The sequence below is a fragment of the Triticum aestivum genome, chromosome 6B, assembly GCF_018294505.1.
Source record: "Triticum aestivum cultivar Chinese Spring chromosome 6B, IWGSC CS RefSeq v2.1, whole genome shotgun sequence".
In the NCBI taxonomy this organism is placed as follows: domain Eukaryota; kingdom Viridiplantae; phylum Streptophyta; class Magnoliopsida; order Poales; family Poaceae; genus Triticum; species Triticum aestivum.
Genome location: NC_057810.1, coordinates 460,156,800 through 460,172,484, shown reverse-complemented (window position 1 = coordinate 460,172,484; position 15,685 = coordinate 460,156,800). Strand labels below are relative to the sequence as shown.

General features: G+C 41.7%; 2 protein-coding genes across 4 annotated transcripts; one reads left to right on the top strand and one right to left on the bottom strand.

Moving 5' to 3' along the window:
* The first annotated feature begins 1,665 nt into the window (after nt 1–1,665).
* On the top strand, nt 1,666–7,745 carry LOC123137464 (UDP-N-acetylglucosamine transporter UGNT1). 3 transcript variants are annotated; one of them, XM_044557238.1, is made up of 10 exons: nt 1,666–2,179; nt 4,635–4,723; nt 5,278–5,326; nt 5,443–5,572; nt 5,996–6,126; nt 6,210–6,254; nt 6,340–6,437; nt 7,121–7,228; nt 7,311–7,367; nt 7,452–7,745. In XM_044557238.1, exons 1-10 carry the CDS (start codon nt 2,041–2,043, stop codon nt 7,524–7,526), a joined length of 921 nt encoding a protein of 306 aa, XP_044413173.1. In that variant the 5' UTR covers nt 1,666–2,040; the 3' UTR covers nt 7,527–7,745. The 3 variants fall into 3 exon arrangements, with proteins under 3 accessions (XP_044413173.1, XP_044413171.1, XP_044413172.1); XM_044557236.1 differs by having other exon boundaries at nt 1,674–2,179; nt 4,635–4,711; nt 5,168–5,326; nt 5,439–5,572; XM_044557237.1 differs by lacking the exon at nt 1,666–2,179 and having other exon boundaries at nt 4,635–4,711; nt 5,168–5,326.
* A 690-nt stretch (nt 7,746–8,435) lies between these two features.
* Nucleotides 8,436–10,607, bottom strand: LOC123137465 (cell surface glycoprotein 1). Its single transcript, XM_044557239.1, has 2 exons — nt 10,248–10,607; nt 8,436–8,906 (listed from the first exon to the last, which is right to left on the bottom strand). The coding sequence occupies exons 1-2, from the start codon at nt 10,452–10,454 to the stop codon at nt 8,691–8,693; spliced, it is 423 nt and encodes a 140-aa protein (XP_044413174.1). The 5' UTR covers nt 10,455–10,607; the 3' UTR covers nt 8,436–8,690.
* Between the last annotated feature and the right edge of the window lie 5,078 nt (nt 10,608–15,685).

Here is a 15,685-nt window from a genome sequence, read left to right as displayed (position 1 = left end):
AGTTGGCCCACCGCAGGCCGATTGGCCTTCAGTCGGCCCGCAGCAAGCCGACTGGGACTAATTGGCTTGCTGCTTGCTGCGGGCCGACTGGAGGCCAATCGGCCTGCGGTGGGCCGACTAGGTGCATGTGGCCATTTTTCTTTTTCTGTTTTTGGTTTTAGTTGTTGTTTTCTATTTATTCTAGCTATCAAATGAATCTGGTTTGTGTTGAAACTTTTTGCATAGATTACTAGCAATATTAACAAGCAACATATAAATTTTCATAATTTTTGGAAAACCACATTTTTACATTTGATAGCTCCTGGTGAATATAGATAGGGTTTAAATTTATTTATCCAAATTGATTTTTTTATTTTTATAAATGTTAAAATATTGAGAAGAATGGTTTAAACATTTTTGTGAAACAATTTGAGGAATTTTTTTTGGCTTATGAAACAATATGAAACGATTTTTGTAAAACAATTTGAGGAAAATTATCAAATTGTTTCATAAGCTAAAAAAGTATTCTCAAATTGTTTCATAAGCCAAAAAAGAATTTTCCTCAAATTGTTTCACAAAAAATGTTTCCTAAGCCAAAAAAGTATTCTCAAATTGTTTCAAAAAAAATTTAAATTATTCTCCTCGATATTTTAACATCTATAAAAATAAAAAAATCAATTTGGATAGATAAATTTAAACCCTATCTATATTCAGCAGGAGCTATCAAATACAATTGTAAAAATGTGGTTTTCCAAAAATTATGAAAAATTATATGTGGCTTGTTAATATTGCTAGTAATTTATGCAAAAAGTTTCAACACAAACTAGATTCATTTGATAGCTAGAATAAATAGAAAACAACAACTAAAACCAAAAACAGAAAAAGAAAAATGGTCACATGCACCTAGTTGGCCCACCACAGGCCGATTGGCTTTCAGTCGGCCCGCAACAAGCCGACTAGACTAATTGGTTCGCAGCAAGCCAATTAGTGTCGGCTTGCTGCGGGCCGACTGGAAGCCAATCGGCCTACGGTGGGCCGACTAAGCTCAGTCGGCCTGCAGCGGGCCGATGGTGTATTATTTTTAAAAATAAAAATATCGGCGTAATATTTATGCAAATTAATTAGAAAAATGTATTATTTTAAAAAATTTAGCTCATTTCTACACGCTTAAAAAACACGAGGATGTATATCGGGCCAGGTAACACTTAAATTTTCTGCAAGAAAAAAAGGCAACACTTAAATGCTTAAAAATGACAGTATGGCAGCACGAAATCACATTATACACCTTGCCTTTTAAGATTGCCCTTGAACGCGTGAACAAGGAAAGAAGCAAATACACACCAAAATCAGAATCAGATCCTCAAGTTTTTAATTGACGCCAAACATAGAACTACTAGCCCGGTCGGGTTGTAGACGCAGCGCAGACCAGAGATTCGGTTCCTCGGACCAGACCTACGCAGCGCACTACCAGGAGCAATTCTTCCATTTTAGTAACACAAATCTTTGTTCCCCCACTTTTAACGCACACAGCCCATCGAATCGTGACACATAACGCCACCATATCCGGCTCGTGGAGATTTGTTTCTTTAATCGATGGACCGATCGCAGGGCCGCGCTAGTGGCATGTGCCTGGTGACATCCCAGCACTTGAGATAAGCGTCCACCGAGCCATGTCGCCCCTCCCATGTTGGAGCTGCGCTGTGCCGGGTGCGCTCGATCTCATCCCAGACGTGACCAACAACGACGCAACAACACAAGGCAAGCAGCAAGTAATCACCAGCGGGCATCCCGGCTTATAAAAGGGCGGCCGCCGCGCTGGCCAACGCCGCTGACAGGCAGTCGCAGGCGCGGCCGGTCGGGCAGAAGTTTCCCCCCTTCCTAGCGCGGCCGAGTCGCCGAGGCCGAGGCCGAAAACTCCCCGTCCGATCGGGCCAAAAGCAGAGACGAGTCTTGCTCGCTCCCAAACGGCCGTTTTCCCCTTCCGCGCATCGCCACAAATATCCTTCCTCCTCCCGCTGCTCCTCGGCGTGGTCGCTCGCGGGCGGAGATCCGGGAGGGGAGATGGCCAAGAACGCAGGAGGGGTGCTGCTGCCGGTGTCAGCCGAGCCGGGGAAGGGCGACGGCGAGGCCGCGCTCTTGAAGGGCTCCGCCATGACCCGCCGCGGCGCCGTCGCCGCGCTCTCCTACATGTCCTGCTCCGGTACGCGCCTCGATCCGCGCCCTCTCTTTCTCTACGCGTCTGTGGTGTGCGTAGAATTGGCGCCTTGTCTTCACGGCGGCGGACAGTTGGCTCGTTTTGCGTGAGTTCGGGAACAGGCAGCGCGCGGTCGGGCCTTGTGATTTGCTGCTAATCGTCGCCAACTCTTTGCTTCCTTTGGCCGTTATTCAGCTACTTGGGGTTGGAGTTAGTGCTGGCTGGTTGACTTGTGTCTAGCTAACTCAGCCGTGCGTTTGCATGAAACCATTTTAGTACTGCTGCTTCGGTTGCCACAGGGATACGGGCAAAGTACATACTGCTCAGTAGGTATTCACCAGTAAGAGCTACTTAGACTTGGAGATGGTCTAGCATTAGTAATAACTGGTTGTTTTTACTATGTATATGTATTTGAGTGCTTCAAGGACTAACTGTCTCAAAAACTGCTGCACAATTATGCTGTAAGATGATCGCAGCGCTCTGTTACATGTCCTGCTCCGGTACGGGCCTTGATCTGCCCCTCTCTTCCTCTATGCGGTTGTGCTGTGGTGCAGAATTGGCGCGTTATCTGCGTGAGTTTGGGAATGGGTAGCATGCGGTCAGGCCTGGTGATTGTTGCTAATCGTCGCTAACTTGTTGCTTCCATTGGCCATTACATCCATTATTCAGCTACTTGGGGGTTGGAGTTAGTGCTGGTTGGTTGACTTGTGTCTAGCACGAAACCATTTTGGTACCGCTAGTTCAGTTGCCACAGGTTATACGCAAAGTACATACCGCTTAGTGGGTGTCACCGTACGTATTCGTCAGTAAGAGCTAGTAAAAACTGGTTATTACTACTACATATGTACTCCCTCTGTTCGGAATTACTTGTCGCATAAATGGATAAAAATAGATATATCTAGAACTAAAATACGTTCAGATACATCCATTTCTCTAACAAGTATTTCCGGACGGAGGGAGTATATTTGAGTGCTAGCTATCTATCTCAGAAACACAATTCAGTAAAGGCAATCATCTGGCTTGCCGAGTTTCACGACTAGGGGTGCTCCGTCTCTGTTAGGGGTAGGCACTAGCGAGGAACATCTCTTTGATAGATATCTAGTGGTGTATGCCTTATGGTGTAATTGGCTTGTTTGCCACTTCTATGAAATTGATATGCCATTCCTTGGCATATTCTTGAAAAAAAATATTTGGCTTGTAGTAAAGATCACAACGCCGGATATGTCAAATATAATCATGATCAACTTGGTGGTATAATTTATATAACTAACTGTGCTGGCTCTTGTGGATCCGACAAAAGTATGTTGCTTGTTTTCTTGTCATGGCTTCGCGAATCTCTTAGGAGGCGGCGGTGCTGCTGCTTTCTTCAAGGGTCCACTATGCTGACATGCTGCAGCACCTCCATCACGCTCTCCTACATGGTTACCATTGATACGCCAACCCACTTCTTTTGTCTTGTTTGGTTTTGGACGCAATTCTATGTGGGATTTGGTCATCATGGGGTGGCTCGTTCAGTGCATTGTATGAATTTGAAGATAGAATGTTGGTACCGTCTTGTGATGTAGCACTAGTTGTAATTTGTTTCTGTTAGGCATTACTTCTGTTACTGAGGTGCTTGGGGTTGGGATGGAAGCTGGTCTGTTGACTTCTATCTAACTGCTCAGCAGAGCTTCAAGTAGGAATCATTTTGATAGTACCTACCAGGGATACAGGATTTCTGTTGTATCGAGGAAGAATTTTACCCTGCTTGAATCGAGACTTCGATGAGAACTAGTAAATCCATACAATGCACGTTCATATTTGGTAGAATATATTTTTTGTGGGATATTTTGTAGAATATTAATTGCACCGCTGATGTTAGGCAAGTTATTAATTGCATGATAATTATGTGATTATCGCTGATATTGAATTATTGATATTCCGTATAATATTTATTGCACGCTAAACATGTTGAGCGCTCACCATTGAAGCAATCTAGGTCGTTGGATTGACATGAATTGATGACCGAGATTAGTTGGATCTGCCATTTGGGTCTTTTTATATTTGTATATATATGTATAGATGTATAGATACAAATATAGATGATTTTTTAATACAACACACATACATCTTCTAACCTTGTATGTCTAAAATCTGTCCAAATTGCTGTAGTGGCATGGTAAGAGAGAGCAAATTCTGATGGGCCCACTGTCCAAAAAAAAACAGACAAGGAGAAAATAGAACTTTGAAAATCCCTTGCCATTTAGATAGAATAATAAAGTGGAGTAGAATCATTGCCAAATTACAACTGCAAATGAAAATTTCTTGATTTTTTCTTAAGTTGTTCCTATTTATCTTTTATCTTCTGAGAATCATCACGTAACTGGTTTCCGCACAGAAACTTCCTGATGACATTTCTGTTATTATTCTTTATGTTGTGGAAGTCTTGAATTCCCTTGCTAATACTTTTTACAATGTGCAGTTTTGCTGGTGATGTTTAACAAGGCGGCTCTATCTTCTTATAAATTCCCTTGCGCAAATGTCATTACACTCCTTCAGGTGCTCCATTCTGTGTGGACATATTCTGGACAGTCTGTATTGTTAAATACCCTCTTCTCATTGTAGTTCATATGCTTATTTTTCTGAATAACTGTAAATTCACCTGACAGAGTATATAAATGTTTTGTGCCCACGTTTTGTCCGATCAACAGTAAAGGATAACTGTGCTAGACTATCTGTGACCTGCTTGTGGTCTTTGAAAGTAATGATAGGTTTCCAAAAGCCACATACTCTACTTCTGTTTCATCTAGTTGAAGAATGTTCACTTTCTTATTGGAGCTGTAGACAATAGGCCTGCTATGAATTGCAGCTTACAGTGATATAGTTGTCGGTGTATTGTGCCTTACGTAATATGTACTAACTTTCTTTAGCTGTACAGCTCTGTTGGCTGAACTTGTTACTGTATGATATGTTTGGTCCTGTCTTTCCTTTCTGACACCTAATTAACATGTGCAGATGGTGTGCTCAACGTGCCTTCTCTATGTTCTGAGACGGTTAAAGATCATTTCTTTCACAAATAGTGAACCGTCAGTACCCTCTGATTCACTATTCTTTGTGCCGTTCAGAATACTGCTGCGCACTTCACCGCTTTCGCTGGCTTATTTGCTCTATATGGTATGCTTATTACCTCGCACACAATTACAGCCATGAGCTGCATATATGGAAATTGTTGCTGTTTACTTTGAATTCTGAATGGTGCTTACCTTCCATGATGGTTTGCTAAAAGCTAGCTTCAATGGAATCTGTGCGTGGAGTAAATGTTCCTATGTATACAACTCTAAGGCGCACAACAGTAGCATTTACAATGACAATGGAGTATTTCTTGGCAAAGCAGAAACACACCCCACCTATAATTGGCAGGTAAATGTCCAGGCATGTCACTTTACTTTGCATTTGTACTGTCACCATTGTTATTCCATAGCCAAGAAACTCGAAATTGAAGTACATGTGCTAGCTAGCTAATATGAGCCTCTATTTGTGCAACAAACTCCTGCCCTAGCCACGGTCAAACATATATATTAACTCATCAATTCTATTTTATTTTGACTGCCTGTCATATCTTTAGTTCATCAGTAGTGATCGCATCTGCTTGTTGCTCTTATCGTTATCAAGCCTTGTAATAAGGTATCAGAATTCACATTCATTTATAGTCAACTTAGTGGACAGTATGGTTGTAGCTTGCAACATGGTGATCCTTGTGTTTCATTATACTGCATTCTTCAGAATATAGTTGCTTTCTCAATCTGCCATACTCTTTCTGGTTGCTAACCAACTGTTTATCAGTGTGGCTTTGATTGTATTCGGAGCGTTTATTGCTGGGGCTCGAGATTTATCATTTGATGCTCGTGGGTATGCCATTGTCTTCGTCGCCAATATAACTACAGCTGTTTATCTTGCAACTATAAATCGTATTGGTAAGCACCTTCCTTCTTGCCACTTATTATATGCCAATCCAACTTGCATAAATTTCTAATCAACACTTGTTTTGTTCTTTTAGGAAAATCTAGTGGGCTGAATAGCTTTGGCCTGATGTGGTGCAATGGTAGTATCTCAAAGACCTGTACCACTAAGATTCAACTTCATACTTCACACGTCATAAATATATATTCTGCTTATCTGGATTTCAGGACTTGTTTGTGGACCTGCAGTACTGTTCTTGACATATATTCAGGGCGACCTCAAGAAAACTATTGAATTTCCTTACCTTTATTCCCCTGGTTTTCAGGTATATGCGGGTTAAATTTTGAAATTAATGCTAATGATTATCTGAGGCATCTAAAGACTACAGTACTTGTGGATGCGCATCAAAAAAATTTACTAACAAAAACACAATCTTGTTGCTTGTTTATTGACTTCACTGGAGATGCTTGAATCACTGTCTATTTGTTCGCAACTAACCAGTTGGTGTTGATGGTCGAGCTTTGACTGACACACTAGCTCGTGAGGCATTATTTTGTTCCTTCCCACCATTCCTGTGATCTTACCCAATAACTTACTGAGTTACTGACCCAATCCTAGAAAATAGTTCGGATCGCACACATATTGTTTCACTCGAGCCAGTGAAACCCTTGCACTACTATATTCACATATTACCACGTTCTAATCCACTATTCTTGATTTCTGATTGATTGTTATAGGTTCTTAAATCTTCTTGGTTGCTGATTAATCTTACCCCTGACGTATCTCTATAGTATGCTTAGTTCATTGCAGTTAATGTTTTGTGGATGCTTCTAATTACTCTTGAAAGCAAGGGGGGAAAAACATATTTATATTATAGTTGACATCAAGGTCTTGAGATTGCTTTATGTGTTTATATTGTATGTTAATATTTTGAGCCTCCTAATATATTTTTCCTGGGATAGCTAGGGCCCATGGGTATCAATCATTTTGATGTAATTCCATTTGTAGGTGGTGCTGCTATTTTCATGTATACTAGCATTTCTATTGAACTACACCATCTTCTGGAATACAATCCTGAATTCTGCACTTACACAGTCAATGTGTGGCAATTTGAAGGTATGGTCTCCATCCAATTCCTCCACGCGACTCAACATGCGTAGTATTTTGAAATCTTCTTCATGATATGCCATTTCTGCAGGATTTCTTCACTGTTGGACTTGGCTGGGTACTCTTCGGTGGGCTTCCTTTTGATCTGGTGAGTTTAAGCTTGTTGCTCGGCCACAATTAGCTCTTCAATTTCCTTTCCTGAATACTGACTTAATTTTCTTTCTCATGGCAGCTTAATGTCATCGGCCAAGGCCTTGGCTTCGTTGGCTCAGGCATGTATGCCTACTGCAAGATCAAAGGAAAATAGATATTGATCTTTAAGGAACCAATGGAAAGTAGATATTGATATGGGCAGTATGGCTTAACCAAAGTAGCGTTCATCATGCTGTTTGCTCCTGCATATGGGAGAGAAAATTTTGTAGGTTTTCCTGGGTGTACATTTATAAACTCCAATTCTCCTGGGTAGAACATGAATGAATTGCCATTGTTTGGCCAAGGAAATATAGAATACAACAAGATTTCAGCATCTCTGTACCATCGTTTTGTCTGTTCACATCGCCGTATTTGTCTGAAATAGATTACAACAAGATTTCAGCCGCCCCATCCATCCAAAATATAGGGTCCACAGCCACTATAATCAAGTAATAGCTGTGTCGATTTTTGTCTGATTTTTTTGAGACTTATAGTTTATAGAAACCAGGCTCCAAAATGCTACAGAAAATTTCCAATATATCACCTAGCAAGAGGCTATTGTCTCAGCGTTGGTGCAAAATATTACCCTCTTTGGCCCTGTTTGGATTGGATGTATTTTTTCGTGTGTAGTTCAAACTTGAGTTAAATACTGTGGAGCAGACTAATTTTACACTCAATCCAAACAGGGCCTTAGTTTCAAATTATATGACATTCTAGTTTTGTCCTAAATCAAATATGTGTTGTAGATTTGGTCAAATAATAGAGAATTTGAAAATGAGATGTGTTCATACTTGATGAAATGCGCATCATCCAATTCGTGATTTAAGAACACAAACAGAGAGATACTGACCTTTCTAACATCTGCAACCAAATTTGACTTAGGTAAAAGCTAGAACTTCAAATAATTTGGAATGGAGTATATCAAAATGCACAAGTTTAACCAATGGCAGGTTATTGCCAATTTACAACTACCTAATTGCTTATACTGCACTTTCAGCACACTGGAGTATCAGATCAGGGAACATAAGTACTGAACATGCAACAGCTTATTGTGTCGTATAGGCAAATACCTTTCAGAAGAATACATATAAATTCAAATTGAAACTAGTGGAACAAAATTTGTATAGCTTCAGAAAAGCTCAAAGGTCCCTGCTGAGCAAACTTATGTCTAGAGCCTATATAATCCGACACAACTAACATTTCTGAATAGCTCAGACGCCACATATTCTCTGGAAGATACGACACGGCTTCTATCTACCACAGGCCACCTCATCCAAAATTACTCAGTTGGCTTGTCTGGGTCATCTTCCTCAGGATCCTCCTTGTCAGGATCATCCTCCTGTGGTTCTTCTTGAGGTTGTGCTTCTTCCTCTTCTTCTTCCTCATCATCATCCAGAGGATCATCAGCTGGTAATGGATGGGGCAATGGTGTTTTCATAGGGCTGAACTTTGGGAAGATGTCAGGTCTCCTCCCAGGCTTAGGTTTCTCCCATTCCTATAAATGTGTGATAAGACAGTGCCCATCAGCTTCAGTGCCAACACAAAAGAAGAACGTCTGATGGAACATCTTCTTTAAATAATTAACTACTCCCTCTTTACAGAGGGAGTACTATGTTTTGACTTCTTTTTTAGACATTGTCCCACAGAAATCTTGCTACAGCTTTAGACAAATCACACATGAAAATTGACAGTTATCAATCTTGATATAATATGCCATAATCTGAAACACTGCAAATAAATAAATAAATGGCAGGTTATAACCATGATAAATATCACCGCGCAGCTCAGCAAGTCCGCAGAACAATAAAATGAAGGTTTGTCTCAGAATATGCAGGAGTCGCATTCACAACTCACAGTCACGGAATGGAACACAATTGCAAGCAAAAACAGAAAGGTACCATGAACACAATTTGAATGTCACCTTAGGAAAACTTATAAGTGTCCCCTATCAATTTACCATGAACATGTTCTTCCACTATTTTTATCCTAATATATTAGGGCGTCTACAGCACCCTAGTATCACATAAAATTTATTTGTGCTTGAAACAAGCAAGCAAGCGAATATAGAACAAGTCTCAGATCAGTAGACCATATATTTCAAAACTTGTTTGTAAGAAATTAGATTGCTAGCATCATGACAACGAGACACCAGCTGGAAAATGGAAAGTTCCTGCAGAAAGCGATCTAATAGACCGTCTGATCCCTAAATAAATACTGTCTGATTGTTTTACATACAAACACGACCCAAGACAAGCATTCAATGGACGCGCATATTTATTTTAGGACGATTTTGGCATTTGAAACTCGGTTTGCACAACTCTAACCTAGGTGGAAACCTTCAAAGTGTCTTATCATACACGCTATACATATTGTTTCAGTGCAAGAGCACCATCTACAAAACAATCTACAACGTCCTAACCTCACATCATTGTTTGAACTCGTGCAACTCAGGTCCACTCCTAAAATGCAAACGCAGCTCTGGTACAGTTAAGTATATATTTCCTCACATGAACAGCTTTAAATAGAACTCCAAGCTAACACTTCTAAAATACGCAAGAATGATGAGACTAGGATGCCACTAACTATCTACTAAGAGCATCTGTAATATCCACAAGCACAAACAAACGTGCATCTGAAGTTGCCCTGTCCAATCAAAAGAACTCAGGTCCACTCTAAGCTAACATTCCTACTGATTTCATCCACTCTGAATACCTAAAACCTCATAATCCGGGTGTAGTAAGCTAAAATGACCAAAAATTTCTGAACCGGAAAATTCGGTTCACCATTAGAGCAATAGCAAAATGACTACGGGCGGGAAAGAGCGGAGAAGGATTACGATGGGGAAATCGAGGGGCGAGCGCCGCGTAATCTTCTCCTCGTCGGGGGCCACGCACACCACGAGCGAGTCCCACCTGCGCCGCGTCCTCTCAGGGACCGCCGCCCGCGCGGCGAAGACGCCTCTGGATTCGGAGGCGGAGACGCCGAGAGCGCCCGGCGCCGCGCCGGTGGCGGCCGGCGCCAAGAGGCACCACGCGGACGCCATGGGGAGAGGTCAAGAGAGCTTAAGGGTAAGGCGCTTCCGGCTTAGGGCTCTCCTGGGTGGAGGCCGGAGAGGTAGAGAAGTTGGGAGGGAATTTGGGTTTCCCCTTCGTGTGGTTTGGTCGAGTTGCGGCGCCTACCACGCTGCTACCGGCGGCTGTCTCGCCTTCCAGTGATAAGAGTCGGTCCGGTCCCGTGTGCAGCTGAGCTGCGCTGAGCTGAGCTGGTGGACGAATGTGTGAACTGTGAGCATGGCCAAAAACAAAACAAAAATAGACCGCCTTATGTTTACTATTCGATACTTACATATTATCCCTTTTACGAATATTAAATTGAAAGGATACATATGCAAAATCTGTTCCACTATATGTAGACCAGCATATTGTCGTCTCCCCAAAAAATTCATCGATAAGGACATGTAGAAACTCTGAAAACCACGGAATCCAGTCGAATCTAAACGAATGCACCAGAAACCTAAACGTACCGAATCCCGGAAGGTCTGTCGGAGACACGGCTCCACACGCTCCACTAGAGCAAAGCACACCAACAGAACAAGGTTGGTGTTAGAACTAATCTAAGGTGCATATCGATCTACCGACTATCAAGCAATCAACAAGGCATGACACAATGATTTGTTAATGAGGTTCATCGAACAATGGCTACATCCTTGTGGCCTGAGTATGGACGCTTCTCCCTATTGATACCGCTATAATACTGCACACTGGCCACCCAAACGCTGGCACATGTCGTCAGCTTCCCTGAGTGCATGTGCTATTATGTTAACATATGTTACATTGTGTGTCTACCCCATGTTATATATGAGGCCTAGGATATGAGTGTCCTAATTAGGACACAACTCGTTGCCATGTTTACGCACAGTACGACTTCAAGTCCAACCGTAACCTATCTTATACACAATGCTCGACATAACTCTAGTAAGCTTCACATAGGCGGATATTTTCCACCACCTTAAATTCGTCCACACGTCAAACTTCTATGTACATTGGACTTGAGTTACACCATGAGTATGGCTGCTATTCCCAGACTTCATGTGACTCCACCAGGAACTTCTAGTCCCTTTTTTCTTGATCACAGTCAACACTCAAGCAAAATTAAGTACCCCTTTACTCTAGTATGCGCTCCCAACTTTTGGATTATTCGTTCAACGTCATCACACACTGATCACTGACTTGCGTGATAGTGAATAACTCACATATTAGATGCCACATATAAGAGTTACATGAACTCAACATCCTTGCTCCTTCTTTACCGCTTGTCTTAAATTTGAAGGAATTTCATCTTTGCTAGTCATCTTGAGTCAAATTCATGGTTGATACCAAAGCCCTGGTTTGTCTCCCTGTCCTATGCTGACCACACACCTCGTCACTATCACCACGTCGAGCCTCTTCTATCTCGGTCGAGTCTCCTGGGTAGCTAACCTGCACCGCCTCAACTCCTACTTTAGAGTACCACCGATCATCAGCAACCGATGACGAGGTATACATACCCCTTGGACCACTAAGCTCCAACCCGAACAACGTGTCTCTCGCTTTTTCAGTTGAATAGGTGATACTTCAACATGTCTACTTTTCCAAACACTTTTGCTCGTGTTTGGCCTCTAATTTGCATGATTTGGATGAAACTAATCCGGACTGACGTTGTTTTCAGCAGAACTGCCATGGTGTTGTTTTTGTGCAGAAATAAAAGTTTCTCGGAATTGGACGGGGATTTTTGGAGAATTATTTTGGAATATATAAAAATACTGGAACAAAGAAGTACCATAGAAGAGCTACATGGGGCCCACAAGGGCAGGGGCATGACCACCAACCTGGGCAAGCCACCCAGGCTTATGGGGCCCCTAGACCTCGCCTGGACATAATCTCGGTGCTATAAAAATTCACATCCTCCTGGAAGAAAAATCAAGAGAAGAGTTTCGGGACTTTCCGCCGCCGTCTCGAGGCGGGACTGAGGTAGGAGCACTTTTACTCTCGAGTGGAGCAACTCAACCGGGGATACTTCCCTCTGAGAGGGGGAAATCGACGCCTTCATCATTACCAACGCTCCTCTCATCGTGGGAATCATCATATTCATCAACACCATCTCATCTCCAAACCCTAGTCCATCTCTTGTGTTTAATCTTTGTAGCAAACCTCAGATTACCACCTGGAGGTGCTAATAGTGTTGATTACATCTTGTAATTGATGCTTGTTGGTTTAATTGGTGGAAGATTATTATGTTCACATTGTCAATCATATATCTATACCCACTAATCATGATTAATGAGATGAGTTGCGAGTAGTTCTATTTGTTCTTGAAGACATGGGAGAAGTCTTGTTATTAGTAATCATGTGAAGTTGACCACTGTTCCATGTTTTGATATTAGCTTGTGTTGTTCTTCCTTTAGTGGCACTGGTACAGCGAGGTGCTATACAAACGGTTTTTAACCCCTTTCCGTGATTACATTTGGAACCGTCACCAAGTGAGTGTGGGCGATAGGGGGTCCTTCCCACACGACCCAGAAACCGTCGGGGATATGCCCTCCTGGCACACACACTCGGCAAAATGAGGTCGTGTGCGACCGGCGAGCGAGAAAATACGGGTATATGTACACTAGTGCTAAAAAAATACAATTATACAGGTGAAATCATTTTCAGTCGTAAGTACATCCCACACAGTCAGTCCCTGCTAAACGTTTCCGTTCGTATATACATCCCACACAGTCGCTGCAAGGAAAACATTTCCGTTCGTAGGTACATCACACACAATTTCCCCTGTTAAATCGTTTGTAATAGCGTTCCCATTGCACACCGTATTAATATTTTTATCGTTTGCGTTATTGAATGCATCACACACGGTGCGTAAAAGAAACTGTGTGGCAAAGGCTATCCATCACACACAACTTTAATGCGGTAAACATTTGCGCAAGGTGGCCAAACACAAACAGTTTTGAAGAGAATGTCATGTGTGATTGTTCATCGATCCAACACGGTTTATTCCTAGAAACTGTGTGCGTTGCCTTAGGTCATCGCCCACGGTATTTTCTCAATAACGGTTTGCAATAGCGAAAAACAATTAGCAGGCTAATTCGCCATTAGCAGGCTAATTGCCATATTATTAATAATCCATTTATTAATCTAATTGACATTCATATTAAACACATAATATATTTCATTCTCATATCAAGGAAGCAGGATTTCATAATTGAAATACATCAGAGTACAACATGATATAGATTCAGCACTTAGCTACCCCATTACACAACTGCACCAGCACCAAGTTTCACATGCAACATCTAGAACCTTTCGAAATTAGCATCATAGATGGTACATAGACAAATGCATCTCATCGAGAAAACTACTGAAGCGGAAGGCGAATATTGAGCCTTCATTGATGTTGAAGGTCTTTGCAACTTTAGGCCAGTGCCTGTGGATGATTGACCGTCCATCATTCGTCCTCTTCAGGAACACTTCAATATTGAATGGTGGGTGTTGTATGAATACCTTCCTCGCCTCCTGTCCATACAAGTGGTTTGAGAGGTAATCATCAGTGAACTATTTTGGAAAGGCCTGAAAACAAGGATGTGCATAAATATCTTCTTTATATTGGAAATGGGGCAAAGGAATAAAAAAGACAAGGTATAATAGTTAGTACCATCCTGTAGTAAACTGATGTCTTCTTCATTGTGTAGACAAAGATCTTGTTGTTTTTTGTCGCTAATTTCTTTATCCTAACAATCTTTCTAAGTTTCTTGACTTGAATGATATTCATGGACAACTCATTTCCTCATATGCAAAAAGGGTCGAACAGTGGGTCAAAACCTTAGATAGCAGGACCTACATGTGCAAGACCAAATTGTTTAAAACCTAAGTATTAGAATGTTCCTGCAATTGCACAATAATGTGCTATTAGACAAAGGACCATGCATGTGCAAACCTCGATTGTAAACCTTAGTGCTTCCCATTGCTTCCCTGCAACACATATAAGGTAGTTAGTGATCAGGTTAAGTGAGGATCCGCATGCTATTAATAAAATATGTTGATGAAAAATAAGCACATTGCAGATTCATCAGATTAATTCAAGCCACATGGAAGACCCATTTATCCAAACCAAGCATCATTAAGAACTAGGAAATATAGCAATTGTATATGTTTCCTATGTATTAAGTGCAACCAAATTTGATTATTCCTCACATGCACAACAATACAAAATTCTACCCACGACAATTGGACATTGCATTGCAGAATTGAACCAAGCAGTTAACTAAACACCACAATAAATGAACCAAATATTAACTGAGCCAAATGGACATTGCACAACATAACATATTCCTAATAGAAGATCAAACATTTAACCAAACCAAGCATGCTTAACAACTTGGAAATATAGCAATTGTATTTGTTTCTCATGTATTTAGTATAGCCAAATTCAATTTATTTCTCACATGGTATACAATAATAGAATGGACCCACAATTATTGAACATCGCATTGCAGAATGACCAAACAGTTAACTAAACACCACAACAAATGAACCAAACGTTAACTGAGCACCACATTGCACAATGTATAACATACTAGAAGACCAAACAGTTAACCAAACAAAGCATGCTTGACAACTTGGAAATATAGCAATTGGATTTGTTTCTCATGTATTTTGTAAAGAAAAATTCGATTTATTTCTCACATGGAAGACAATACAAAATTACACCCTGAAGAATTGAACATCACATTTGCAGAATTGAACCAAACAGTTAACTGAGCACGACAACTAATTAACCAAACAGTTAATAAGTGAGCACCACATTGCACGACCTATAGAACATATACACTAGAGCAACAGATTGCATGGTAAAAGTAGATAGCACAATTCACTAGAATTTGTTAAGGAAAGGCAGGAGCGGCACACGCAACTGGTAAACCGAGCATGCTTAACCGGCGTAGCTAGAAAATGGCAAGGTGCTCCTCCAAGATCTGGGGGTCGGCACGAATGGCAGCCATCGCGACCTCATGCGCGCGTGCGGCCATGATTTGCTTCTCCGCTACCAAATGCTCCTTGAGATCCTGGCTATACTGCATGCACCATGGCTTAGGGCGGCGCTTATTTGGTGGAGGGGTAGGTGATTTGGGTGGAAGGTGTCGCGCTCGCGCCGGCGGTCGGGGCATGTGGGATGTGGAAGGAGGAGGAGGATGGGGGTCAGGTGTGGATTACCTGCCTAGATAGGTGAGGCCGAGCAGCG

Bases quoted from the DNA above. Each gene is read 5' to 3' on its own strand.
- LOC123137465 (XM_044557239.1), bottom strand. From the start codon at position 10,454: ATGGCGTCCGCGTGGTGCCTCTTGGCGCCGGCCGCCACCGGCGCGGCG. The intron at 8,907-10,247 runs GTAATCCTTCTC...ACACATTTATAG, and splicing joins CGCCCCTCGATTTCCCCATC to GAATGGGAGAAACCTAAGCC.
- LOC123137464 (XM_044557236.1), top strand. From the start codon at position 2,041: ATGGCCAAGAACGCAGGAGGGGTGCTGCTGCCGGTGTCAGCCGAGCCG. The intron at 4,712-5,167 runs GTGCTCCATTCT...TAACATGTGCAG, and splicing joins ATGTCATTACACTCCTTCAG to ATGGTGTGCTCAACGTGCCT. The intron at 5,573-5,995 runs GTAAATGTCCAG...ACTGTTTATCAG, and splicing joins ACCCCACCTATAATTGGCAG to TGTGGCTTTGATTGTATTCG.